Here is a 26015-nt window from a genome sequence, read left to right as displayed (position 1 = left end):
TGTCGGTACGTTCCGTCTGCTGTCCGCGATCGATTGATCTACTGGGCCCACACGTCACCCTCCTCTGGTCATCCTGGGATTGATCGGACGATGCGCTGTCTTAGTGGGAGGTACTGGTGGCCCACTTTAGCTAAAGACGTGAGGGTTTATGTTTTCTCCTGCTCAGTGTGCGCTCAGTGCAAGGCTCCTAGACATCTACCCAGGGGTAAGTTACAACCCTTACCCGTTCCACAACGGCCGTGGTCGCACTTGTCAGTGGATTTTATAACTGATCTTCCACCTTCACAAGGTAACACCACGATCCTGGTCGTTGTGGATCGTTTTTTAAGTCCTGTCGTCTCCTCCCTTTGCCCGGTCTCCCTACGGCCCTACAAACGACGGAGGCTCTGTTTACCCACGTTTTTCGGGGTCCCCAGTTCACTTCTAGGGCCTGGAGGGAGTTCATGGAACGTCTGGGGGTCTCCATCAGCCTTACCTCAGGTTTTCACCCTGAGAGTAACGGGCAGGTGGAGAGAGTTAACCAGGATGTGGGTAGGTTTCTGAGGTCTTATTGCCAGGACCGGCCGGGGAAGTGGGCAGAGTTTGTGCCCTGGGCAGAGATGGCTCAGAACTCGCTCCGCCACTCCTCCACTAACCTCTCTCCCTTTCAGTGTGTGTTGGGGTATCAGCCGGTTCTGGCCCCTTGGCATCAGAGTCAGACCGAGACTCCTGCGGTGGACGACTGGTTCCGGAGCGCGGAGGAAACCTGGGACGCTGCTCATGTCCGCCTTCAGCGCGCCGTGCGGCGCCAGAAAGTGGGCACAGACCGTCGCCGCAGTGAGGCCCCGGTGTTCACACCGGGGGACAAGGTCTGGCTCTCGACCAGAAACCTGCCCCTCCGCCTGCCCTGCCGGAAGCTGTGTCCGTGGTTTGTGGGGCCGTTTAAAGTCCTGAGGAGAGTGAACGAGGTATGTTATAGGTTAAACCTCCCTTCCTATTACCGCATTAACCCCTCGTTCCATGTGTCTCTCCTCAGGCCGGTGGTGGCTGGCCCGCTCCAAGAGGCTGAGGTGCGGGAGATTCCTCCGCCCCCTCTGGACATTGAGGGGGCCCCGGCGTACTCCGTTCGATCCATCCTGGATTCAAGATGTCGGGCGAGGGGTCTTCAGTATTCAGTACCTCGTGGACTGGGAGGGGGTACGGTCCGGAGGAGAGATGCTGGGTTCCGGTGGAGGATGGGTTAGATCCTTCGCTGCTTCGAGAGTTCCATCGTCTCCATCCGGATCGCCCTGCACCTCGTCCTCCGGGTCGTCCCCGAGGCCGGTGTCGACGCGCTACTGGAGCCGTGCGTCAGGGGGGGGGGGGGGTACTGTCACGACTTCTACCGAAGTCGATGCCCCTCCTTGCTCGGGTGGTGCTCGGCGGTCGACGTCCCCGGTCTTCTAGCCATCATTGATCAGTTTTTCATTTTCCATTGGTTTTGTCTGGTCTTCCTACACACCTGTTTCCAATCAATTTATGATGTTGTGTATTTAACCCTCTGTTTCCCCTCATGTCCTTGTCGTGATTGTTTGTGATGTTATGTTATGTGGGTTTGTGTATCGGTGTGCGACGGGTATACTTTACTCATGTATTTTGTACTTTGGTTTTGGAGTTTTTTAATTTTTATTAAATACTCCATATTAACCAACTTGGTTTCTCCTGCGCCTGACTTCCCTGCCACCTACATACACGAACATGACAATGACAACTGGTCAAAATAACAAAAAAGATGCAGTGTTGTCAGACCTCGAATAATGCAAAGAAAATAGGTTAATATTAATTTTTAAACAACTCAATACTAATGTTTTAACTTAGGAAGAGTTCAGAAATCAATTTGGTGGAATAACCCTGATTTTCAATCACAGCTTTCATGCGTCTTGGCATGCTCTCCACCAGTCTTTCACATTGATGTTGGGTGACTTTATGCCATTCCTGGCGCAAAAATTCAAGCAGCTCGGCTTTGTTTGATGGCTTGTGACCATCCATCTTCCTCTTGATCACATTCCAGAGGTTTTTAATGGGGTTCAGGTTTGGAGATTGGGCTGGCCATGACAGGGTCTTGATCTGGTGGTCCTCCATCCACACCTTGATTGTGATGGGGTTCACCTTGGGGTCATGATAGGGGCTGCACCAAATGATTGATGTATTTTAATAATTGATTATGCTTATGTTGTATTAATAGAAGGGGAAGGGCTATAAGACCCTCACCCACTACATTTATAGGGTCCTGGACCACAGATTAGCAATATATGCATTATAAGGTTTAATACTGTTCCACAGTTCTTTTCTAGTCTGCTTCTTATAAGAAACGGTCTGAGAGATGTGTGAGCTATTGCATCAAAACAGGGTGTCTGTGAGAAAGCACCTCAAGGCTAAAAGAGATACATAGACACAGAACCCTGCAGGAGAGTAAAGAGATAAGAGACAAGTCAGACATACCACTGTAAGCCACACGGGAATGGAAAATTACTCTCTCAGACCTTAGAAAACACTGGACTACTGTTCACTCCTGCAAGTTTGTATAACTGGTAATGCATGGGCTTGGTCTCATGAGTAGAAGGTGTTGACGTAGTAGGATACATCACTAGGAGTTGACAGCACGCATATTAAAGCAACATTGACCTTTTTTATTTTGCAGAACTTACTCTGAAACATGCGTGCAATGTTTCCGTTGTCAACTTCTGTCTGCAATTATATTAATAAAGGTTTGATTGATTTACTTGAAGATATTGTCTGATTGCTGATTTCATCAATAAGCCAATGATTTACAAGGAACAAGGAACCTACCCCAACAATTGACCTGGCTGTGTGGCATGGAGCATTGTCCTGCTGAAAAAACCAATCCTTGGGGAACATTGTCAGAGTAGGAGGAAGCAAGTTCTTTTCCTGGACAACCTTGTACGTGGCTTGATTCATGCGTCCTTCACAAAGACAAATCTTCCCAATTCCAGCCTTGCATTGTCACAATCTTCACCTTCATCTGAAGATATTTCGAAATCATTATCTGACCAATACGCAGCGGCTTGCGTGCTCCACATCATTTTATTTAAATTATGACACGGACAAAACAATAAACATGAACGACTAGACAGTTTCACAGGCTATGTACTTACATACAGCAGTGCGAAATAAAACAACCCACAAAACCCAGGTGACAAACACACTCCTAATATATGACTCCCAATCAGGAACAACGATAACCAGCTGTCCCTGATCGGGAGCCACACAGACCAACATAGAAACAGAAATACCAGAAAACACATACAACACAGTACTTCTGCCAGATCCTGACCAAAAATACTAAACAACTACTCCCTCTGCTGGTCAGGACGTGAAATGCATAAGCACTCCCAGATCATCACCAATCCTACACCAAATTTCACAGTGGGTGCAAGACCTGTAGAGGCCTACAAGACACAGTGTCTTATTTCTTTTTTACATTATTCGAGGTCTGACAACACTGCATCTTTTTTTGTTATTTTGACGAGTTGTCATTTTCTGCAAATAAATTCTCTAAATGACAATATCTTTATTTAGAAGTTGGGAGAAATGTTGTCAGTAGTTTATAGAATAAAACCAAAATGTTAATTTTATCCAAACACTTACCTATAAATAGTGAAACCAGAGAAACTGATAATTTTGCAGTGGTCTCTTCATTTTTTCCAGAGCTGTATATACAGTACCAGTCAAAAGTTTGAACACACCTACTCATTCAAGTGTTGTTCTTTATTTTACAATTTTATACATTGTAGAATAATAGTGAAGACATAAAAAAGTGTTAGGAAATATATTTAGATTTGTTTATTTCAGATTCTTCAAAGTAACCACCTGTCATGACTCTCTCTCTTGATTGAGGATCATAGGTGCCAGATCAGCTCGGCACAGGACTCGTAACAAAATGTACATTAGACCAAAGAAAGTGAGGATAATCCACGTTGAAATGGTTGCAATCTCTACAGACCAGACAGCGTGGAGCGGTGGCTACATGGCTGACAAATGGTTTAAAACTACAACACCAGAAAATGGTAAGACCCTCTGAAACTCTTGACGAGTGAAGAAGATAAAGACACATTCAGTCTGCAGCTGTATATGTAAAATAGTCTAGGAAACTCGACTGAAGACGAGAAAATAATAACATTTCCCCAAAGACCAACGCGTGTGGAACACCTGAAGGATCCAGTCTAACAAACATTCAGAGACAATGAAGCCTACTACAACTACAAAGGACATTGTGACCTCTGGTGGACAAACCAGAGACTTCTGTCGAACTACTCCCCATAGATGGACCGGGTGATTTCAACAGAGAGACGACGAAGACACATAAGCGTAAATATGTGTTGCATTTCTAAATCCGAATGAGCGGTTGTTAGGGTGCTAAATATCATTTTTACGATGAGCGTATTTTCCACATTTATGTACAATAAGCCCACTCTGTCTCTCCCGCTCTTTCTTTTCCCACCCCTTTCATTGTGTAACAAGCCGTCATATCGAGTTAGCCCACTAGGGACTTTTCATTGCATTATGTTAGTAATCAATAACCTATAATCTCTGTGTGTTTATGTATTTCTGTGTGATTGTTTAGTTAGTTAGTAAATAAATGATCAAGACAATTTGTGTATCGCTGAATCACCACTTTTAGGCTAGGGTTCGTGCAGATTTACGAGGTCAACGATGTTCAGAATGAGACTGATATGAGAAAATTATTAATTGATGTCTGGTATGATAACGATATATTCTGATATATTCTTGAGTTCGTTCTGGAAAAGGTAACTCATTAAACAAACTTTTCCCGTGGTGCCCCAAGTTAATTAATGAGTTAATTGTTACATGATTAATTTAATCATAGTATATTAATTTTATAAAATAACAGTCATAACATTAATGGTAGTCATGTCACGACACGACACACCCTTTGCCTTGATGACAGCTTTGCATTCTCTCAACCAGCTTCATGAGGTAGTCACCTGGAATGCATTTCAATTACCAGGTATGCCTTGCTAAAAGTTAAATTCCATAATTTATTTCCTTCTTAATTTATTTCCTTCTCAGTTGTGTTGTCACAAGGTAGGGGTGGTATAAGGAAGATAGCCCTATTTGGTAAAAGACCAAGTCCATGTTATGGCAAGAACAGCTCAAATAAGCAAAGAAAAACGACAGTCCATCATTACTTTAAGACATGAAGGTCAGTCGATCTGGAAAATGTCAAGAACTTAGTAAGTTTCTTCAAGTGCACTCGCAAAAAACACCAAGCGCTATGATGAAACTGGCTCTCATGAGGACCGCCAAAGGAAAGGAAGACCCAGAGTTACCTCTGCTGCAGACGATAAGTTCATTAGAGTTAACTGCACTTCAGATTTCAGCCCAAATAAATGCTTCACAGAGTTCAAGGAACAGACACATCTCAACATCAACTGTTCAGAGGAGACTGCGTGAATCAGGCCTTCCTTCATGGTCAAATTGCTGCAAAGAAACCACTACTAAAAGACACCAATAAGAAGAAGAGACTTGCTTGGGGCAAAAAACATGAGCAACGGACATTGGACCGACGGAAATCTATCCTTAGGTCTGAACAAATCCAAGCTAAGAGAAAACATAGATCTATGTGATTGTTGAATGTGAGAAACAGGCCATGTAGTCCACCATTTTGGGAAGCCCACAGCCACATGTATAACACATGCTGTCAGTCCAGTCCAGTCCATTCATCGGTCTTCGGTTGCAACACTCCAAACTGCCTCTGGAAGCAATGTCAACACAATAACTGTTCGTCGGGAGCTTCTTGAAATGCTTCCAACTGTGCTTCCAACTTTGTGGCAACAGTTTTGGGAAGGCCCTTTCCTGTTTCAGCATGACAATGCCCCCGTACAGAGAAATGATTTGTCAAGATCAGTGTGGAAGAACTTGACTGGCCTACACAGAGCCCTGACCTCAACCCCATCGAACACCTTTGGGATGAATTGGAACGCCGACTGAGAGCCAGGCCTCATCGCCAAACATCCGTTCCCGACCTCACCAATGCTCTGGTGGCTGAATGGAAGCAAGTCCCCGCAGCAATGTTCCAACATCTAGTGGAAAGCCTTCCCAGAAGAGTGGAGGCTGTTGTAGCAGCAAAGGCGGGACCAACTCCATGATTTTGGAATGAGATGTTTGACAAGTAGGTGTCCACATACTTTTGTCATTTAGTGTATATATATATATATATATATACTGCTCAAAAAAATAAAGGGAACACTTAAACAACACAATGTAACTCCAAGTCAATCACACTTCTGTGAAATCAAACTGTCCACTTAGGAAGCAACACTGATTGACAATACATTTTACATGCTGTTGTGCAAATGGAATAGACAACAGGTGGAAATTATAGGCAATTAGCAAGACACCCCCAATAAAGGAGTGGTTCTGCAGGTGGTGACCAAAGACCACTTCTCAGTTCCTATGCTTCCTGGCTGATGTTTTGGTCACTTTTGAATGCTGGCGGTGCTTTCACTCTAGTGGTAGCATGAGACGGAGTCTACAACCCACACAAGTGGCTCAGGTAGTGCAGCTCATCCAGGATGGCACATCAATGCGAGCTGTGGCAAGAAGGTTTGCTGTGTCTGTAAGCGTAGTGTCCAGAGCATGGAGGCGCTACCAGGAGACAGGCCAGTACATCAGGAGACGTGGAGGAGGCCGTAGGAGGGCAACAACCCAGCAGTAGGACCGCTACCTCCGCCTTTGTGCAAGGAGGAGCAGGAGGAGCACTGCCAGAGCCCTGCAAAATGACCTCCAGCAGGCCACAAATGTGCATGTGTCTGCTCAAACGGTCAGAAACAGACTCCATGAGGGTGGTATGAGGGCTCGACGTCCACAGGTGGGGGTTGTGCTTACAGCCCAACACCGTGCAGGACGTTTGGCATTTGCCAGAGAACACCAAGATTGGCAAATTCGCCACTGGCGCCCTGTGCTCTTCACAGATGAAAGCAGGTTCACACTGAGCACATGTGACAGACGTGACAGAGTCTGGAGACGCCGTGGAGAATGTTCTGCTGCCTGCAACATCCTCCAGCATGACAGGTTTGGCGGTGGGTCAGTCATGGTGTGGGGTGGCATTTCTTTGGGGGGCCGCACAGCTCTCCATGTGCTCGCCAGAGGTAGCCTGACTGCCATTAGGTACCAAGATGAGATCCTCAGACCCCTTGTGAGACCATATGCTGGTGCGGTTGGCCCTGGGTTCCTCCTAATGTAAGACAATGCTAGACCTCATGTGGCTGGAGTGTGTCAGCAGTTCCTGCAAGAGGAAGGCATTGATGCTATGGACTGGCCCGCCCGTTCTCCAGACCTGAATCCAATTGAGCACATCTGGGACATCATGTCTCGCTCCATCCACCAACGCCACGTTGCACCACAGACTGTCCAGGAGTTGGCGGATGCTTTTGTCCAGGTCTGGGAGGAGATCCCTCAGGAGACCATCCGCCACCTCATCAGGAGCATGCCCAGGCATTGTAGGGAGGTCATACAGGCACGTGGAGGCCACACACACTACTGAGCCTCATTTTGACTTGTTTTAAGGACATTACATCAAAGTTGGGATCAGCCTGTAGTGTGGTTTTCCACTTTAATTTTGAGCGTGACTCCAAATCCAGACCTCCATGGGTTGATGAATTGGATTTCCATTGATTATTTTTGTGTGATTTTGTTGTCAGCACATTCAACTATGTAAAGAAAAAAGTATTTAATAAGATTATTTCATTCATACAGATCTAGGATGTGTTATTTTAGTGTTCCCTTTATTTTTTTGAGCAGTATATATATATACATATATATACACACTGCATGACAAATATATATATATATATATATATATAGGCTACTAAGTAACATTTCCAGTGGCACACTGACTCACCCAATGATGAAGATGAAGCCATAGGCGAAGCGCGCATCTCAAAAAATCCATATATTAGCCGCGTCATTGTTTAAGCCGCGAGGTTCAAAGCCTGGGAAAAAAGTTGCGGCTTATAGTCCGGAATTTACGGTATATAGGTAGGAGCTACTGAATGTAATTTTTTGTGAGTTTGGACATTTACAAGTGAATGTGAACGAGAGATATTGTGCAATGAACAAAGTTTTGACGCATGATTGTCTGAAGGAAGAACAGTACTGGCTCTGGAGCATGTGTAGGCTACACATTGTGTATGTGTGGAGCCGCAAGGGTCTGCCTGCTCTGCTTGGAGAAGAGGGGAGAGGAGAAAACGGGCCAAGAAAGGAGAGGGGGGAAAATGCAAGGAAATCAAGATAGTGGCAGCTGTACAAATAACATCAAAATGGCTTTGATTCTCAAACACGACAGAAAGCTAACAGAATATGATGTCCCTTCCCTTTATTAATTCAGCCACTTACTTAGATTAACTAGCAAATTACATTTAGGGGTTGTGTTAATGCAGAATTCCACATTTTTCATACAGGAAAAAGTGTAAACGCAGATGTAAAAGGCTTCTTAATGTAATTTCTGCTAGGCATCAGACATATTCATGCTTCATTTGCACTTCCTCACTCAGATGAGAATTCAAGAATGGGCATTCGGTGCTCTGACTGATGTGTAGCTACTTTTCTCCAGTACTTTTCTCGGGTGTAGCTAGCCAACTTTTCTCTGGTAAAATGCTAGATTAAATTTAAAACATTAGAAAATGTAGCTGGCTACATTCTTTCTATGATAAACATTAGAAATATGATGGCCATGCATCGTTTTTGCAAAAAAGACCTTGCTTTTTCATTGTAAGCTTACTTGTGAGGCTGCCAGCCAAATAGCATTGCACATCTGTTGTCATCTGGTGAAAATTAAGCTATTTTCTGACGAATGTGTTGCACTAATGTATTTTCTGTGAAGGAAAACTATGGTTGCACGTCCCTGATCACTCTTTTGAAGCAAAAAAACACTTTTGACTTTCAATATAAAACACCATCCCTGTCAATACACAGCTGGACTCACCTGCTCCCGCTTTCTCCCGTTGTGCTATGTACAAACAAACACATGACTGGCTCAACTATTCTGGGGAACTACGGTAAGCTTCATAATGTAACATAATGTAACAGGTGAAATGAAAAACGCGGTCTGCTTTATCTCCTAACTTATTGCACAAGTTCACTGCAGGTATTTACTTAAAAAGTAGTTAAAAATATAAAAATGTATTGAAAAACTTCAAATAAATAGTTTCAATTGTATTGAAAAACCATCCTGTGGCTATTTCCAAATACCCTGGTATACAGTATATACAGTATACCGCCCAAGCCTAGTGCCCGCCTGCCTCTAGCGCAGCAGATGGGAGGCTAGGGCTACACCGTGTGCTTGCTAACTAGCTAGTTAGCGTCACTGTCTGCTAGCTCGCAAGTTAGCAAGCTAGCACACGGTGTCGCCCCGGCCTCCCGCCTGATGTTTACCAAAGACAACTGTGCCCAACAACTGTGCCCAAGTCGAAGGACACCGTCTACCGGTTGTCCCCCCCTCCCACTAGCACAGTAGACGGGAGGCTAGGGCGACACTGTGTACTAGCTAGGTAGATAGTTTGCGGCACAGTGTCCTAACTTAAACATTTACCAATAGAAGTATAAAGAGGGGTTCCTGCAGGTGCAGGAATGCCCACATGCAGGAACGCCCTGAATTGCGAACAGCAATTGCACCCTTCTCAAATTGCGGCCTTCCCAACTGTAGGCAACTGGTAACTACCAAAATAAAGGAAACACTTGAGTAAATGAGGGATACAAATAAGATGTTATGGGGTGCATTTTCCTGGCATGGTTTAGGTCCACTTGTAGAATCTATGCCAAGGCGCATTGAAGCGGTTCTGGCAGCTTGTGGTGGCCAAACACCCTTTTAAGACACTATGTTGGTGTTTCCTTTATTTTGGCAGTTACCTGTATTTGCTTGTGGCTACATTATGCTTTCTGGTGTATTTTGAACATTGAAAGCAGGCTCCTGTAGTTTGATATTTAAAACATCCCCCCCAAAAACGGTATTTTTCTTTTATGGGCCAACCGACCCAACACAACATTTCATGATCCTTAGGTGTTGCTGAGTGGTTGTTGACACAGTTGCCAAAATGTAGCACTGACCATACTCAGTGGTTGTCTTCTACAGCAATTTTGTAAATCTGATATCAAATTCCAAATGACACATCTCAAAAATACAATGTGACGTCTTCTTTCATGTTTCGCATAGCTCCATCTGTTAATCCTCAGTTATGTTTCAGCGAGTATTAAAAAACAGATGAACACTGAAGAGGAGGAGGATTAAAAACTACCTAGAGTGCCCTATTCTATTATGGTTAGCTTCCTCTGTTGTGATCAAGCTTGCCATCTCCTCCCACTGCCTTCCCTCTGACAGACCATTCACTGGTGGCAGAATTAGAGTGCATTCCATTACTCTCTGTATGATAACCACAGTGATGTGACAGAACCGTTGGTTGCATGACCGCAAATCATAATGCAATGCTAATAACAAACTCTTAGGCTGTAAGCAGCAGCAGCTTCCACAACCACTCTCAGAAGCAAAGACAAAGTGAAGCATGTCATTAGACCTACAAAAAACCCACAAATGTGTTTGTGATTAAAACCCACACATACACAGGCTACTGTGGATAACAATGTGAGCTAGGGAAAACAGGCAAAGGTTAGTAGGGCCTATATTATATGCAGATATTATAATTCTAACTAATTGCCCACCACACACTTCTCTGATCTCAGTTATGTCATTGCACCAAAACAAATCCATTGCAACAGGTTCTCGGAAACAAAGTGCTGTGGGAATATTTAAGATACTCTTTAAAGAGGTAGGGTTTCAGAGGTTTTCGGGAAGATGGGCAGGAACTCTACTGTCCTAGCACCAGGGGGAAGCTTGTTCCACCACTGGGGTGCCAGGACAGAGAAGAGCATTTACTGGGCTGAGTGGGAGCTGATCAGCGACAGAATGACATTGTGCGGGAGAACAAACAAATGGGTGAAGGCAGGAAACAGTTCGTGTTAAGAGACTTGGATGCACAGCACGCCCTCTTTGAATGTTGGTGCCAGCTTTAGACTAGCTTTTCCTCGACGAGATTATGTGGGCACTTGTAAGTGCGTGTTTTAGCACTGCAAGGGCCTCCTCCTTTGGGCTCCCGAGTGGCGCAGCGGTCTACGGCACTGCATCTCAGTGCTAGAGGTGTCACTACAGACCCTGGTTTGATTCCAGTCTGTATCACAACCGGCCATGATTGGGAGTCCCATAGGGCGGCGCACAATTGGCACAGGGTCTTCCGGGTTTGGGTTTGGCCGGGGTAGGCTGTCATTAAAAATAAGAATTTGTTCTTAACTGACTTGCCTAGTTAAATAAATTAAATAAAAAGCCAGAGAAGAAAGATAGTCAGTAAAGATCTATTTATTTATTTTTTGGCTGAACCTGTTGTTTTACAGGTTCAGCCATAGTAATACAGCGCCTCTGGAGAAAATGAAGGTGAAGTGCCATGCTCAAGAGCACAGAGAGATTTTTCACCTTGTTATCTTGGGTATTCGAACCAGCAACCTTTCGGTTACTGGCCCAACGCTCTAACCACTAGACTACCTTAATAAAGAGAAGAGTAATCCAAGCATAAACTCAGTTTGAGTCAACAAGAAAGATTATTTTTAGTCATCTGATATTGAACGGTTCCTGTTGAAAGACTCAACCCCAAGGTAGAAAAGTGCACGGAGTCCGCTAATAAAAAGCAAACCCTTACAGCTCCTTCACCGCACTACAATTGGATTATGCCCCTTACTGCATCGTCTCCATCCTCTCCCTCCTCTGCAGCCAAATCACTCAGTGGCACCTTTGCTGACAGACGTGCAGAGGGTGTGGTTCAACCCACTGACGGCAGAGCTCAACATAGCACCATGGACAGCTCCACCCAAGTGACGGCGTACAGAACAAACGGCCGTATAGTCTACCTTCCCTTCCTCTGCATCAATAAACTATGCTGAGGCAGTTGGTCCCCTCGTAGACCTTGTTGACACCCTGATGAGGGAGGCATGAACAACCCATTTCTCTGAAGGGCCTGACATCCCCTTATTTATTGCCCAGTTCTCAGTTGTAGGCTACCTCCTACAAGACCTTGCGCTGTGAATAAGGATTTAACATCACATCCCACAGTTGTTTCATCAGCCATAACTAGTGGTGCAGAAGAATCACTAATGATATAAACATCCCCAAACTGCATAAATGTTTATACATGCGCATTCTACCGGTCATTCTTGTGTTTTGACTGCACTTAGACACTACATGACCAAAAGTATGTGGACACCTGTATGTGGTCACCTGCTCGTTGAACATCAATCATGGGCATTGTTAGCAACTGAGGTTATTCTTCAATAACACAGAACCCAAAGCAAATCAGGGGGAGAAAATAGATTTATTTGAGCAGGACAAATCATAGGTGCTATGCTGAAAAGTAGACATCCAGTCTTCCCTGTCCTTCAGTTTTTCTCCACAGAACAAAGGACAGGATGCCACATAACCCCCCACCCTAGTCTGGAGTTGACCAATGAGAAGTCCTTGCAGGACAACTTGGCCAATGGCCAAAAAACAAGTATCCACTCCAGACTCAATGTACAGACCCACGTAGCACATGTAGCTCTGAGTCCATGACTGACATCCCACAGAACTGAAAACCAACTCCTACTGATCGTTAATCCTAGTCCTCTCGTCCTCTGAGTTGTGTATTTATCTTCAAAATATTCTTATAGCATTAATATGGAGTTGGTTCCCCTTTGCTGCTAGAACAGCCTCCACTCTTCTGGGAAGGCTTTCCACTAGATGTTAGAACATTGCTGCGGGGACTTGCTTCCATTCAGCCACAAGAGCATTAGTGAGGTTGGGCACTGATGTTGGGCAATTAGGGCTGGTTCGCAGTCGGTGTTCCGATTCATCCCAAAGGTGTTCGATGAGGTTGAGGTCAGGGCTGTGTGCAGGGCAGTCAAGTTCTTCCACACCGATCTCAATAAACCATTTCTGTATGGACCTCGCTTTGTGCATGGGGCATTGTCATGCTGAAATAGGAAAGGGCCTTCACCAAACTGTTGCCACAAAGCTGGAAGTACAGAATCGTCTAGAATGTCATTGTATGCTGTAGCATTAAGATTTCCCTTCACTGGAACTAAGGCGCCTAGCCCGAACCATGAAAAACAGCCGCAGACCATTAATCCTCCTCCACCAAACTTTACAGATGGCACTATGCATTGGGGCAGGTAGCGTTCTCCTGGCATCCACCAAACCCAGATTCGTCCGTTGGACTGCCAGATGGTGATTCACCACTGCTCCAGCGTCCAATGGCAGCGAGCTTTACATCATTCCAGCTGACGCTTGGTATTACGCATGGTGATCTTAGGCTTGTGTGCGGCTGCTCGGCCATGGAAACCCATTTCATGAAGCTTCCAACAAACAGTTATTGTGCTGATGTTGGTTCCAGCGGCAGTTTGGAACTCGGTAGTGAGTGTTGCAACCGAGGACAGACGATTTGTACGCGTTACTCGCTTCAGCGGTCCAGTTCTGTTAGCTTGTGTGGCCTACCACTTCGTGGCTGAGCCGTTATTGCTCCTAGACATTTCCACTACAGGTGACCTGGGCAGCTCTACCAGGGCAGAAATTTGATGAACTGACTTGTTGGAAGTCACTGAGCTCTTCAGTAAGGCCATTCTACGGCCAATGCTTGTCTATAGATATTGCATGGCTGTGTGCTCGATTTTATACACCTGTCAGCAACGGGTGTGGCTGAAATAGCTGAATCCACTAATTTGAAGGGGTGTCCACATACTTTTGTATATATAGTGTATTCGCTTGAGACACTTGATAGGAAATACAATTCCATTAATGCCAATAATATTGTTGATTCGTGAGAGGGGAGCGGCAGAGATTCCATCAAGAAAAACAATAAGGTTTTCAAATACAGTAGCGATGGCTCCTCACTGTGATATGACAGGCTATTACATAACGTCAGACCGGAATGCCCTCATTAGTATTCCATACCCTAATTTGCCTCATGATTTTCTGGCATTACATTGTACAAATGTTGCACATGGGAGACTTGATAGCCTACTAAACAATAAACAAAGACTACTATTCGTCGTTGGTCGACTGCTTTATGAAATAGTATTCAGAAGCATCATTGCGAACTTGTTTATTCGTCCAGGCTACCTCCATGGTCTGTTTATCTCACTGTTAGTGCTAGGAGGAAGCATAAATGGCAATCTCACAACCTTGACCACCAAAAAGGACGTGTGATGGTAGCATCTGCGGCCGATAGCCTGCAGTACTTTCTTCTAAATTTATTTTATTCGATCTATTCATACACAGGCTAAATTACATTGTTACAATTACCCATAATGCTTCAATTTTACAAGGAAAACAGGAGCATATAGCCTGTAAACAGCTAATTTATTATCATTATGTGATCAAAGAGGAAAACATCTGCATGGTGGGAAACAATCTGTCGTAGAATATTATGGAGAAAAAAAAACATAATTCACGTAGCCTAAAGCAATAAGAGAATTGCCAAATACGACATAAAGCAAACCACATTTTCCAGCTGACAAGTGAAAACATAAAACAGCAGTATTATACCCTCTACAACATACAAAACAACAACATACTAGGCTAGATCAAGGTCTTGACCATTTAATAACAATGCATTCGTATATGCGTTTCATAATTATGAAGAATATGTCGTTAAGAGATTTTTTTTTAAAACACTGTATTGCAATCTGACGTTGGTCAGGTAAATTAATGTAAACGATGGGAACCATGCGAGAAAGATTCCTTCATCCCTGTTTCCCTTTGCCAGTAGGCTACACAGCGTTATCTAATCATCGACACTGTGTAACGTCCACAACGGACAAACTTGTACGGTTGACTTACCAGGGTGTTCGCGTGTTATCCAAATATTTCAGAATTTTTATCAGTTCTCTTTTTGCAATGACAGAAGGTGACCCTTCTTTTGCAAGAGGCTCTGCATCTGCTAGATCACGATGTACGCAACAAGGGGGAGCTGCAAAGCACCCGCGCACATTGGGGGATGGTCCAACAAAGTCGTTTGTCTCATTAAATACTTCAATATTGTCCACCATCAGAGTACTGTCATGAAAATAATAGAACGGATTGGAAACAGTTTGGTCGTACTACAGTTACTTCGATATAGGCACATTGTAGGCTATGGTGTGATATGAATAGAGAGTGCTGCAAGGCTATAGCCCATGGGTGCAGTCAAGATTCTCAACATATTAGTAATTGCAAATGTTTTGAATACCCCTTGAATATGACTTAAATGTCTCAATGGGCCTAGCACAACTAGATGGAATTGTGATAGTTTTAAGTGTAAACATCCACTTTAGCTTTGAAATTAAATGACACTCTAAATGACTGTTTTTCTCTCAAAGAATTGCCTAACGCCTCAATTACACCGATAGTGAATTTGCGCAAAATAGTATGCAGCATCAAATCAAATCAAAGTTTATTTGTCACGTGCGCCGAATACAACAGGTGTAGACCTTACAGTGAAATGCTTACTTAAAAGCCATTAACCAAAAGTGCAGTTTTTAAGTAAAACATAGGTATTAGGTAAACAATAGATAAGTAAAGAAATACAAAAAAAACAGTAAAAAATACAGGCGGTACCTGTACAGAGTGGTGCACCGGTTAGTCGGGCTATTTGAGGTAATATGTACATGTAGGATTAGTTAAAGTGACAATGCATAGATGATAAACAGAGAGTAGCAGCAGCGTAAAAGAGGGGTTGGGTTGGGGGGACAATGCATAGTCCGGGTAGCCATTTGATTAGCTGTTCAGGAAGGAGTCTTATGGCTTGGGGGTAAATGCTGCTGAGAAGCCTTTTGGTTCTAGACTTGGCACTCTGGTACCACTTGCCATGCGGTAGTAGAAATAATAGTCTATGACAGGGGTGGCTGTAGTCTACCCTCTGTAGTGCCTTGCGGTCAGAGGCCGAGCAATTGCCGTACCAGGCAGTGATGCAACCAGTCAGGATGCTCTTGATGTTGCAGCTGTAGAACCTTTTGAGGATCTGAGGACCCATGCCAAAGCTTTTTAGTTTCCTGAGACTGTCTTGGTGTGCTTGGACCATTCCAGTTTGTTAGTGATGTGAACACTAAGGAACTTGAAGCTCTCAACCAGCTCCACTACAGCATCGTCGACGAGAATGGGGGTGCGCTCGGTCCTCCTTTTCCTGTAGTCCACAATCATCTCCTTTGTCTTGATTACGTTGAGGGATAGGTTGTTATTCTTGCACCCCCTGGCCAGGTCTCTGACATCCTCCCTATCGGCTGTCTCGTCATTGTCAGTGATCAGGCCTACCACTGTTGTGTCATCTGCAAACTTAATGATGGTGTTGGAGTCGTGCCTGGCCATGCAGTTGTGGGTGAACAGGGAGTACAGGAGGGGACTGAGCACGCACCCCTGAGGAGCTCCAGTGTTGAGGATAAGCGTGGCAGATGTGTTGTTACCTGCCCTTACCACCTGGAGGCCCGTCAGGAAGTCCAGGATCCAGTTGCAGAGGGAGGTGTTTAGTCCCAGGATCCTCAGCTTAGTGATGAGCTTTGAGGGCACTATGGTGTTGAACACTGAGCTGTAGTCAATGGTTAGGATTCTCACGTAGGTGTTCCTTTTGTCCATATGGGAAAGGGCAGTGTGTAGTACAATAGAGATTGCATCATCTGTGGATCTGTTTGAGCGGTATGCAAATTGGGTCTAGGTTTTCTGGGATTATGGTGTTAATGTGAGCCATGACCAGCCTTTCAAAGCAGATCATGGCTACGGACGTGAGTGCTATGGGTCTGTAGTCATTTAGGCAGGTTAACTTAGTGTTCTTGGGCACAGGGACTATGGTGGTCTGCTTGAAACATGTTGGTATTACAAACTCAATCAGGGACATGTTGAAAATGTCAGTGAAGTCACCTGCCAGTTGGTCAGCACATGCCCAGAGCCATCCTGGTAATCCATCTGGCCCAGCGGCCTTGTGAATGTTGACCTGTTTAAAGGTCTTACTCATGTCGGCTACGGAGAGCGTGATCACAGTCATCCAGAACAGCTGATGCCCTCATGCATGCCTCAGTGTTGCTTGCCTCGAAGCAAGCATATAAGGGATTTAGCTCGTCTGGTAGGCTTGTGTCACTGGGCAGCTCTCGGCTGTGCTTCCCTTTGTAGTCTGTAATAGTTTGCAGGACCTGCCTCATCCGATGAGCGTCAGAGCCGTGTAGTACGATTCAATCTTAGTCCTGTATTGGCGCTTTGCCTGTTTGATGGTTTGTCTGAGGGCGTAGCGGGATTTCTTATAAGCGTCAGTGTTAGAGTCCCGCTCCTTGAAGGCGGCAGCTCTACCCATTAGCTCAGTGTGGATGTTGCCTGTAACCCATGGTTTCTGGTTGGGGTATGTACGTACAGTCACTGTGGGTACGACGTTGTCTTTGCACTTATTGATGAAGCCAGTGACTGATGTGGTGTACTCCTCAATGCCATCGGAAGAATCCAGGAACATATTCCAGTCTTCCAGACCGAGTCACTGGTGCTTCCTGCTTTAGTTTTTGCTTGTAAGCAGTAACCAGGAGGATAGAATTATGGTCAGATTTGCCAAATGGGGGGCGAGAGAGAGCTTTGTATGTGCCTCTGTGTGTGGTGTAAAGGTGGTCTAGAGTTTTTTTCTCCCCTGGTTGCACATTTAACATGCTGATAGAAAATAGGTAAGACTGATTTGAGTTTTCCTGCATTAAAGTCCCCGGCCACTAGGAGTGCTCCCTCTGGGTGGGCGTTTTCCTGTTTGCTTTTTTCCTTATACAGCTGACTGAGTGTGGGTTTAGTGCCAGCAGCCGTCTGCGGTGGTAAATAAACAGCCATGATGAAAACTCTCTTGGCAAATAGTGTGGTCTACAGCTTATCATGAGATACTCTACTTCAGGCGAGCAAAATCTAGAGACTTCCTTAGATTTCGTGCACCAGTCTAACAGTGTAGGTTCCGTCCCTCTCTTCGCCCCAACCTGGGCTCAAACCAGGGACCCTTGCACACATCAACAACTGACACCCACGAAGCATCGTTACCCATCGCGCCACAAAAGCCGCGGCCCTTGCAACGCAAGGGGAAACCCTACTTCAAGTCTCAGAGCGAGTGACGTCACAGATTGAAACACTATTAGCACGCACCACCGCTAACTAACTAGCCATTTCACATCGGTTACACCAGCTGTTGTTTACAAATATACACAGACCTTCCCCCCTCGTCTTACCGGAGTGTGCTGTTCCATCATGTGGTTCTGTGTGCACAAAAGTTCAACAATCACCTTCTGCTACCATTTCTGTCAAGCCATCCATGCCTCGATCACACCGAGAGTGATTGCATTTCGGTACACCAGAAGTACATTAATTTCCAATTGAAAGCTGTTTTACCTTGCATCATTGCGTTGCAGAGGCAGTTGCAGTGCGTTCTGTGTGGTGCATATGTTGGATTTATCAAAAGGTGTGTGTAGATGGCTTGACAGAAATGGTAGCAGAAGGTGAATGTTGCATAAATATCCAGATGATGCTGCATACCATTTTGCGGAATAAAGCTTGAGGCGCAGTGCATACAGATTCAATAAATCCAACCATAGCCAATCATTGCCTTGACAAAAGCTGAAACAGGCTGGTATTTACATCCCCTCAGAACATTACTACTTTTTGCAAATATCTTAAAGTACATTACATAATTAACCTATGAACTGTAGACTAATCATCATGACTGCTGCTGATGATACTGATGATGTGACGTCACCAAAAATATCTAAAACCATGTATTCTGAAAAATACATGTAAAAATATAGAAAACCATAACACTCAAACCAAATGGTATACGCACACCCGCACAAAAACATATTCATGTTGAATAATCAGGGACGTTTTAATTTCTCACGGCTGCGCTGGATACCACATCAATACGCATGCGTCGGTTTCTCCGGCTCCGGTCTCAAAACGAGAATTAAGGTAGAAAAGCGGCCTACTTTGATTATTCTGTATTATCTCAAACATCGTACGAAATTGTGTTGTCATAAATTAAAGTCGTGTTTGAATTGTGCTTCTTTAAATAGTCTAATGTCTATTTATGCTTGAATGTTGTTTTTGGGCCCTAAACGTCTGTTTCTAGCTAACGTTAGCTATACGACTGATAACTATGTGGCGGCAGCTAGCTTGCCCTGTGTTCTCCACTGATACAATAACACGATTTAGCATTACTGTGGTGGCTTTATAACTAGCTAATTATAGCGTTCTAGTATATCCCGGTTTATTCCTTTAAACATTTATCGAGTGACCCAGGAAGTAACTAATGGGTTAACATTTGCTAACTAACCAGTTGAGAACGTTAGCAAATCGAGTAACAAGCAGCTAACTGTAGCCACTAATTAGCTAGCTAACTATGCCAAATTGTCATGACACACTGACAAGTCCTCAACCTTTCTACCATATGGTTCGTATCTTCTGTGTGGTCTATTGGATGCTAGCTAGCTGTCCCAAGCTAGAAATGTTAGCCCTAACTCACTAAGTCAAGTTAGTTACACGTCTTGAATTTCCGGATACACACCCAGAATCAGACATTTTATATTATTTTGATGCAGGCAGTGGGTCAGGTCAACTGCAGTATGCCGCATTCAGGTGCTGGTCGGAACTAGGAAACTTGGAAATGTCTGACTTGCTACCTGGCTGAACGCAGCAGGTGTATAAATGCGACCAGTTTGCAGGAACCCCTCTTTATACTTCTGTTGGTCAGTTTTTATTTTAGGACAGGCGGGAGGCAGGGGTGCTCCAGTAGTTTTTTTTTTTTTTTGCTCACTTTAATACATTTTTTTATTATAATTTTTGTATAAACAAATATCAACAAACAAAAGAGGAATAGTCACATGCAAACAAGCATACAAACAAACGATTTACATTGCCAGGAATCCTAAACAAACAAATCATATTCATTAATAATACAAGTTTTAATTGCCTTTTTGTTTTTCATTTTAGTTAAAGGGGTGGTGCCATATTGTTTAAACTCATTTATAAAATGAAAAGAGTTAGGTTTTAAATTAGACCATTTGCATTTGTGAATATGAAATGTTCCTAGTATTATTAGCAGTTGAATTAAATATACTGCATCTTTATGTCAGAATTTCTGAAATAAATCATATCAAAACCATTAAATAGTACAACCTGGCCTATTTTTTTGTAACAAAATGATGTATGTCAATCCAAAACATTCTACTATAAATACAGGCAAAAAACAAATGCAAAATCGTCTCCTCCATTCCACAGAAATCACAGTTATATTCAATATTCAGCTTGATGTGCTCCAGTAGGTGACAATGCACAATAACTGTTGGTTGACAGCCGCAGATAAACCCCACAGAAGAAGGGGCGACAAAGGTAGCTAGCTAGCCGTACACCGGTAGACAAGGTAATTTGCCCCCGCCAGTTGGGCACTGTTTTCACACAGTTCTGTTAAAGACTGCGAGGGCAGGCGGGAGTGAAGGACACTGTGCTAGCTTAGCCAGCTAGACCTAGGGAGGACTCTGGTACACTGGAGGAGGGTGGGACACTGGTAGATAACTAGGATGCTAGGTAGCACACGGTGTCGCCCAAAGATTTGAATAACTAACCGAGCCTGTTGTTTCCAATGGGAACAAATTAATCATAGTGGGCAGAGGAGTTGGGCAGAGCCAAGGACGAGCTAGTGAGGTCCTATTGGCGTGGTCTAGGATTTATTTGCATATTTCTGGTAGGGATCGCCAACTCTGAAGTGTGCGTTTACAATAACTCAATTACAGGCTGACTACACAGCTCGCGTCACTTGTGCAAGCGTTGCAAAATAAATGTAGAAATCTATATTATTGAATTATTGCACCCACACTGCTCGTGCGCGCCAGCGATCGTCTGTGTTGCCAAGCACTAAAATAGAAGGAAGTTCTATTTGTGAAGCAGATCGCGCTGCAAGTCCTGCCTCTCCCATCTCCTCATTGGTTTAAAGAAGCAGGTACCCACGTGCCATCTCCTCATTGGTTATACCCACGTGGGTGACTGAAAGACGAACGAGGTCAGTGGCGGTAATGCACCTAATTTATGAAAGTTGCCAATTGCAATATAAAGTCGAAGAAAAAGCGTAGGAGGAGAGATGACTAGAAACGATTCGGTTGACCGTTTTATGTGTGGATTAATTGTCGGAGTAGAGGACCTTGTGCATTTCAGGTAAAGTAACAACTCAACGTTTATATCCCGGGACAAGTTAGCTAGCAACTGCAAGCTAGCTAAGTAGGACAACTTTGCTAGCAAGTGCAAGCTAGCAAGCTAAATTGCCATAAATGTTTAATGCTTTTTGACCTGTCCCCAAATTTATGTAATTGGTTCAGAGTTTGTTTTGATATTTTAACCTGCATGTCGTGATTGCGTTTGGTGTGAGGGGGAAAAAAAAAATTATGCACGATGGCGCATGCTCACAGCCGGTTTGGGTTCTGTGTTATTCTAAACAATACAAAGGGTAAAGTCTACAAAATGCAGTCCACTCTGTTACAGATTCAAGTTTTGGAAAATTGTAATTGTTTGGAGATCAAATGTTTCATTTATGAGAACATTTTCAGAATGTTATCCAAAATCCATCTCGCTCAGTCTCCCAATGCCAGCCCCTGGGCTTCCTCTAATCACCATATTTGGAGGTGAGTGGAAACGCCAACCGGATGCTTCACATTTATACATCTGGTGAAATATCTGGCTCATTGTTCTATCTGTGGTATCGCCCTAGCCTCCCGTCTCCTTTGCTAGCGGTAGGAGTGGATGACCGGTAGACAGTGTCCTTTGCCCCCACCTGTCGAGCACAGGTTTTCTCCGGTACACAGCAGGCGGGAGGCGAGGGCAACACCGTGTGCTAACTAGCAAGCTAGTACAGAGTGTCGCCCTGGGGGTGACAGGTAAACAGTGTCCTTCGCCCCCACTTGTTGGGCACTGTTTTCCTCAGTTCTGTTAATGACGGTGAGGGCAGGTGGGAGAGAAGGACACTGTCTACCGGTGTTTCTCCCGCGCAAAACTGAAAGCGCGAACCACTGCATTTAATCACGGCAAGTTGACTGGTAATATGGTTGAATAAAAACAGTGCAGTTATGCCCTCCGTAAGTCGATCAAACAGGCAAAACGTCAGTACAGAGACAAAGTGGAGTCGCAATTCAACGGCTCAGACACGAGACGTATGTGGCAGAGACTCCATACAATCACGAATTACAAAGGGAAAATCAGTCACGTCACAGACACTGACATCTTGCTCCCGGACAAGCTAAACACCTTCTCCTGCTTTGAGGATAACACAGTGCCACCGACACGGCCTGCTCCCGAGGACTGTGGGCTCTCATTCTCCGTGGCCGACGTGAGTAAGACATTTTAAGCATGTTAACCGTCACAAGGCTGCCGGCCCAGACGGCATCCCTAGCCGCGTCCTCAGAACACGTGCAGACAAGCTGGCTGGAGTGTTTACGGACACATTCAATTGCTCCCTGTCTCAGTCTGCTGTTCTCACCAGCTTCAAGATGTCCACCATTGTTCCTGTACTCAATAAAGCAAAGGTAACTGAACTAAATGACTATCACCCCATAGCACTCACTTCTGTCATCATGAAGTGCTTTGAGAGGCAAGTTAAGGATCATAGCACCTCCACCTTATCTGTCACCCTATACCCACTTTAATTTGCATACTGCCCCAATAGATCCACAGACGATGCAATCGCACTGCACACTTCCCTATCCCATCTGGACAAGAGGAATACCTATTTGAGAATGCTGTTCATTGACTACAGCTCAGCCTTCAACACCATAGTACCCTCCAAGCTCATCACTAAGCTCAGGGCCCTGGGTCTGAACCCTGTCCTGTGCAACTGAGTCCTGGACTTCCTGACGGGCCGCCCCCAGGTGGTGAAGGTAGGAAACATCACCTCCACTACGCTGATCCTCAACATAGGTGCCCCACAAGGGTGCGAGTTCAGCCCCCTCCTGTACTCTCTGTTCACCCATGACTGTGTGGCTACGTGCGTCTCTAACTCAATCATCAAGTTTGCAGACGACACAAAATGTGAGTAGTGGGCCTGATTACCAACAATGATGAGCCTACAGGGAGGAGGTGAGGGCCCTGGCGGAGTGGTGCCAGGAAAATAATCTCTCCCTCAACGTCAACAAACTAAGGAGCTGATTGTGGACTTCAAGAGACAGCAGAGGGATCACGCCCACATCGACAGGACCGCAGTGGAGAAGGTGAAAAGCTTCAAGTTCCTTGACCTATACATCACTGACAATCTGAAATAGTCCACCCACACAGACAGTGCGGTAAAGGAGGCACAACAGCAACCTCAAGAGGCTGAAGAAGTTTGGCTTGGCCCCTAAGACCCTCACAAACTTTTACAGATGCACCATAAAGAGCGGTTACTCAACCCTGCACCTTAGAGGCTGCTGCCCTATGTAAATAGAAATGGAATCACTGGTCACTTTAATAATTGAACACTGGTCACTTTAATAATGTCTATATACTGTTTTATTCATTGCATATGTATATTCTGTATTCTACTGTATTCTAGTCAATGCCACTCCGACATTGCTCTTCCTAATATTTCTATATTTCTTAATTCCATTATTTTACTTGTATATTTGTGTGTATTGTTGTGAATTGTTAGATACTACTGCACTTTTAGAACTAGGAACACAAACATTTCGCTAGACCTGCAATAACATCTGCTAAATAGGTGTATGTGACCAATAAAATGTGATTTGATAGCTAGCAAGGAGGACTCCTTTTTGGGGCGGGGTGTTCCTGCAGGAACCAATGGGGAAATTACAGAGTTTCGACTAGCACGTGAACGCAGCATTCGCTGCCGTATGACCATTATCTTATTACACTTCATGGAGGTCTCAACGGCACAGCTGATGCATGTTGACATGAGCAACATGAGCTTAGCATGTTCAACAGGTGATGGACATGTTCTTCTCCGCCCCTCCAGATGCTGATGCCCAAGAAGAATCGTATAGCCATCTACGAGCTACTCTTCAAGGAGGGGGTGATGGTGGCCAAAAAGGATGTGCATCTGGCTAAGCACCCGGAGCTGGCCGATAGAAATGTGCCCAACCTTCACGTAATGAAGGCCATGCAGGTTAGATTTTGTACTTTCTTCTGGTGCCTCATATAGTGTTACATGATAGAGAATGAGAGACTAAGATGGGATGAACTTTATTGTCCCCAAGGGGAAATTTGTCTTTGACACGCAATAAACTGGGGCGGCAGGTAGCCTATTGGTTAGAGCTTTGGGCCAGTAACCAAGCTGACAAGGTAAAAAATCTGTCGTCTCTGCCCCTGAGCAAGGCAATTAACCCACTGTTCCACCGGCTCCGAAGACGTGGATGTCGATTAAGGCAGCCCCCCGCACCTCTCTGATTCAGAGGGATTCGCTTAAATGCGTTAGGCACATTTCAGTTGAAGGTATTGAGTTGTACAACTGACTAGGTATCCCCCTTTCCCCTAGCAGAATATGTCCTCAACTGTTGCCCTTGTCCTCAACTTGACTGACCCTCCCTCTGCAGTCTTTGAAGTCAACTGGGTACGTGAAGGAGCAGTTTGCCTGGCGCCACTTTTACTGGTACCTGACCAATGAGGGCATCCAGTACCTGAGGGACTTCCTGCATCTGCCCCCAGAGATTGTTCCTGCCACTCTGCGTCGTCAGATGCGCCCTGAGACCGCCCGGCCCAGGCCTAAAGGTAGGCTGCATATCATGACCATGTCTGTGTCACCTGGGGCCCGTTCAGGAGGGTTCAACGTTCAGATAGAAATATATTTTGTTGAACAGATATGATTGTCATGTAGGATAGGGGATCATGGCCACTCTATTCATTCTATTTCTGTGATTTTTGTATTGTACTTCCATTAGTAATCTGGGGTTTACTGTTTCCTGTAGTCAGTCAGCAGGTTCCCTTCATGGATGAATAGTGGTGAATGTTGCAGGTGTTATAGTAGTGTGCAGATCAGAGGAGTGGTGTAAAACATATCCTTCTGTTTCAGGTATGGAGGGTGAGAGAGGTGAGCGGCCAGCTAGGTTTAACCGTGAAGGAGGAGACCGAGACAACTACAGACGTTCTGCTGCACCACGTGAGTACTCAAGTCACCTGTTTATTACGTTCAATAACGATGCACCAATATGGAAACACTGAGCCGATGCTAATATTTGCTTTGCCACGGTGGCTGATAGGGCATTGCAGAAAATTGTAAACTTTATGTAAATGACCTGAATCTCTACTTGTCTGATGATCATACTTTCTGTCCTTTTAGCTGGTGCAGACAAGAAGGCTGAAGCAGGCGCTGGTGCAGACAAGAAGGCTGAAGCAGGCGCTGGTGCAGCTACTGAGTTCCAATTTGTAAGTAAAGTATTTCAAATCAATAGTGGGTGCCATGCCTTATTGTAGCCTAATGCCCAATTGTCAATTGAGATCTTCAAAGATTGAAAACTTACCAACTGGCATTGTGTGTTGCAGAGAGGCGGATTTGGACGTGGCAGAGGACAGCAACCACCACAGGAGTAAAGCACTGACTCTGTTCTTGTACAGTATAATAAAAGGGGATTGCTGTAATCTCAGTGTGTCATGAATTTCTAATTGCATTGGATGGTGATCATAAGATATATACACTTCACAGGAGGTTGGTGGCACCTTAATTGGGGAAGATGGGCTTGTGGTAATGGAATGGTATCCAGGTGTTTGATGCCATTCCATTCGCTCTGTTCCGGCCATTGTTATGAGTCGTCCTCCCCTTAGTGGCCTCCTGTGATACACTTGAATTTGTAAGTGGTAGACAACTTTTATTTTTAATCTAGAGGAGTTGACGAACATATTTCTCCAACTGGAGTCAACAAGAAAATACAAAGAAACCCAAAGAAAAGGGAACACTGGGTGTTTTATTAATTGGCAGAATTGTTTTACAATCTTCAGT

At 44.6% G+C, this 26015-nt stretch overlaps 2 protein-coding genes across 4 annotated transcripts in view; one reads left to right on the top strand and one right to left on the bottom strand.

Annotated features, from left to right (window-relative positions):
• LOC115168140 (protein kinase C and casein kinase substrate in neurons protein 1) overlaps positions 1 to 18673 on the bottom strand; it is a 71627-nt gene extending 52954 nt beyond the window's left edge. The window contains exon 1 of one of the 3 annotated variants that reach the window (XM_029723118.1): positions 18590 to 18673. The gene's annotated coding sequence lies outside the window, so the exon portion shown is untranslated. Of the gene's footprint in view, positions 1 to 14914; positions 15287 to 18589 lie in introns of those variants that run through there. The other 2 variants (XM_029723121.1, XM_029723117.1) reach the window with 2 other exon arrangements.
• Positions 18674 to 18951: 278 nt separating this feature from the next.
• Positions 18952 to 25657, top strand: LOC115168143 (40S ribosomal protein S10). The gene is made up of 6 exons (XM_029723124.1): positions 18952 to 19018; positions 24039 to 24188; positions 24616 to 24790; positions 25092 to 25178; positions 25359 to 25444; positions 25562 to 25657. The coding sequence occupies exons 2-6, from the start codon at positions 24039 to 24041 to the stop codon at positions 25607 to 25609; spliced, it is 546 nt and encodes a 181-aa protein (XP_029578984.1). The 5' UTR covers positions 18952 to 19018; the 3' UTR covers positions 25610 to 25657.
• Positions 25658 to 26015: the final 358 nt, after the last annotated feature.

Source organism: Salmo trutta, chromosome 30 (assembly GCF_901001165.1).
Source record: "Salmo trutta chromosome 30, fSalTru1.1, whole genome shotgun sequence".
Lineage (NCBI taxonomy): Eukaryota > Metazoa > Chordata > Actinopteri > Salmoniformes > Salmonidae > Salmo > Salmo trutta.
Note: the sequence above shows the minus strand (reverse complement) of the source record. Positions and strands in the feature narration are given on the sequence as shown.

Bases quoted from the DNA above. Each gene is read 5' to 3' on its own strand.
- LOC115168143 (XM_029723124.1), top strand. From the start codon at position 24,039: ATGCTGATGCCCAAGAAGAATCGTATAGCCATCTACGAGCTACTCTTC. The intron at 25,179-25,358 runs GTGAGTACTCAA...CTGTCCTTTTAG, and splicing joins CAGACGTTCTGCTGCACCAC to CTGGTGCAGACAAGAAGGCT. The intron at 25,445-25,561 runs GTAAGTAAAGTA...TGTGTGTTGCAG, and splicing joins CAGCTACTGAGTTCCAATTT to AGAGGCGGATTTGGACGTGG.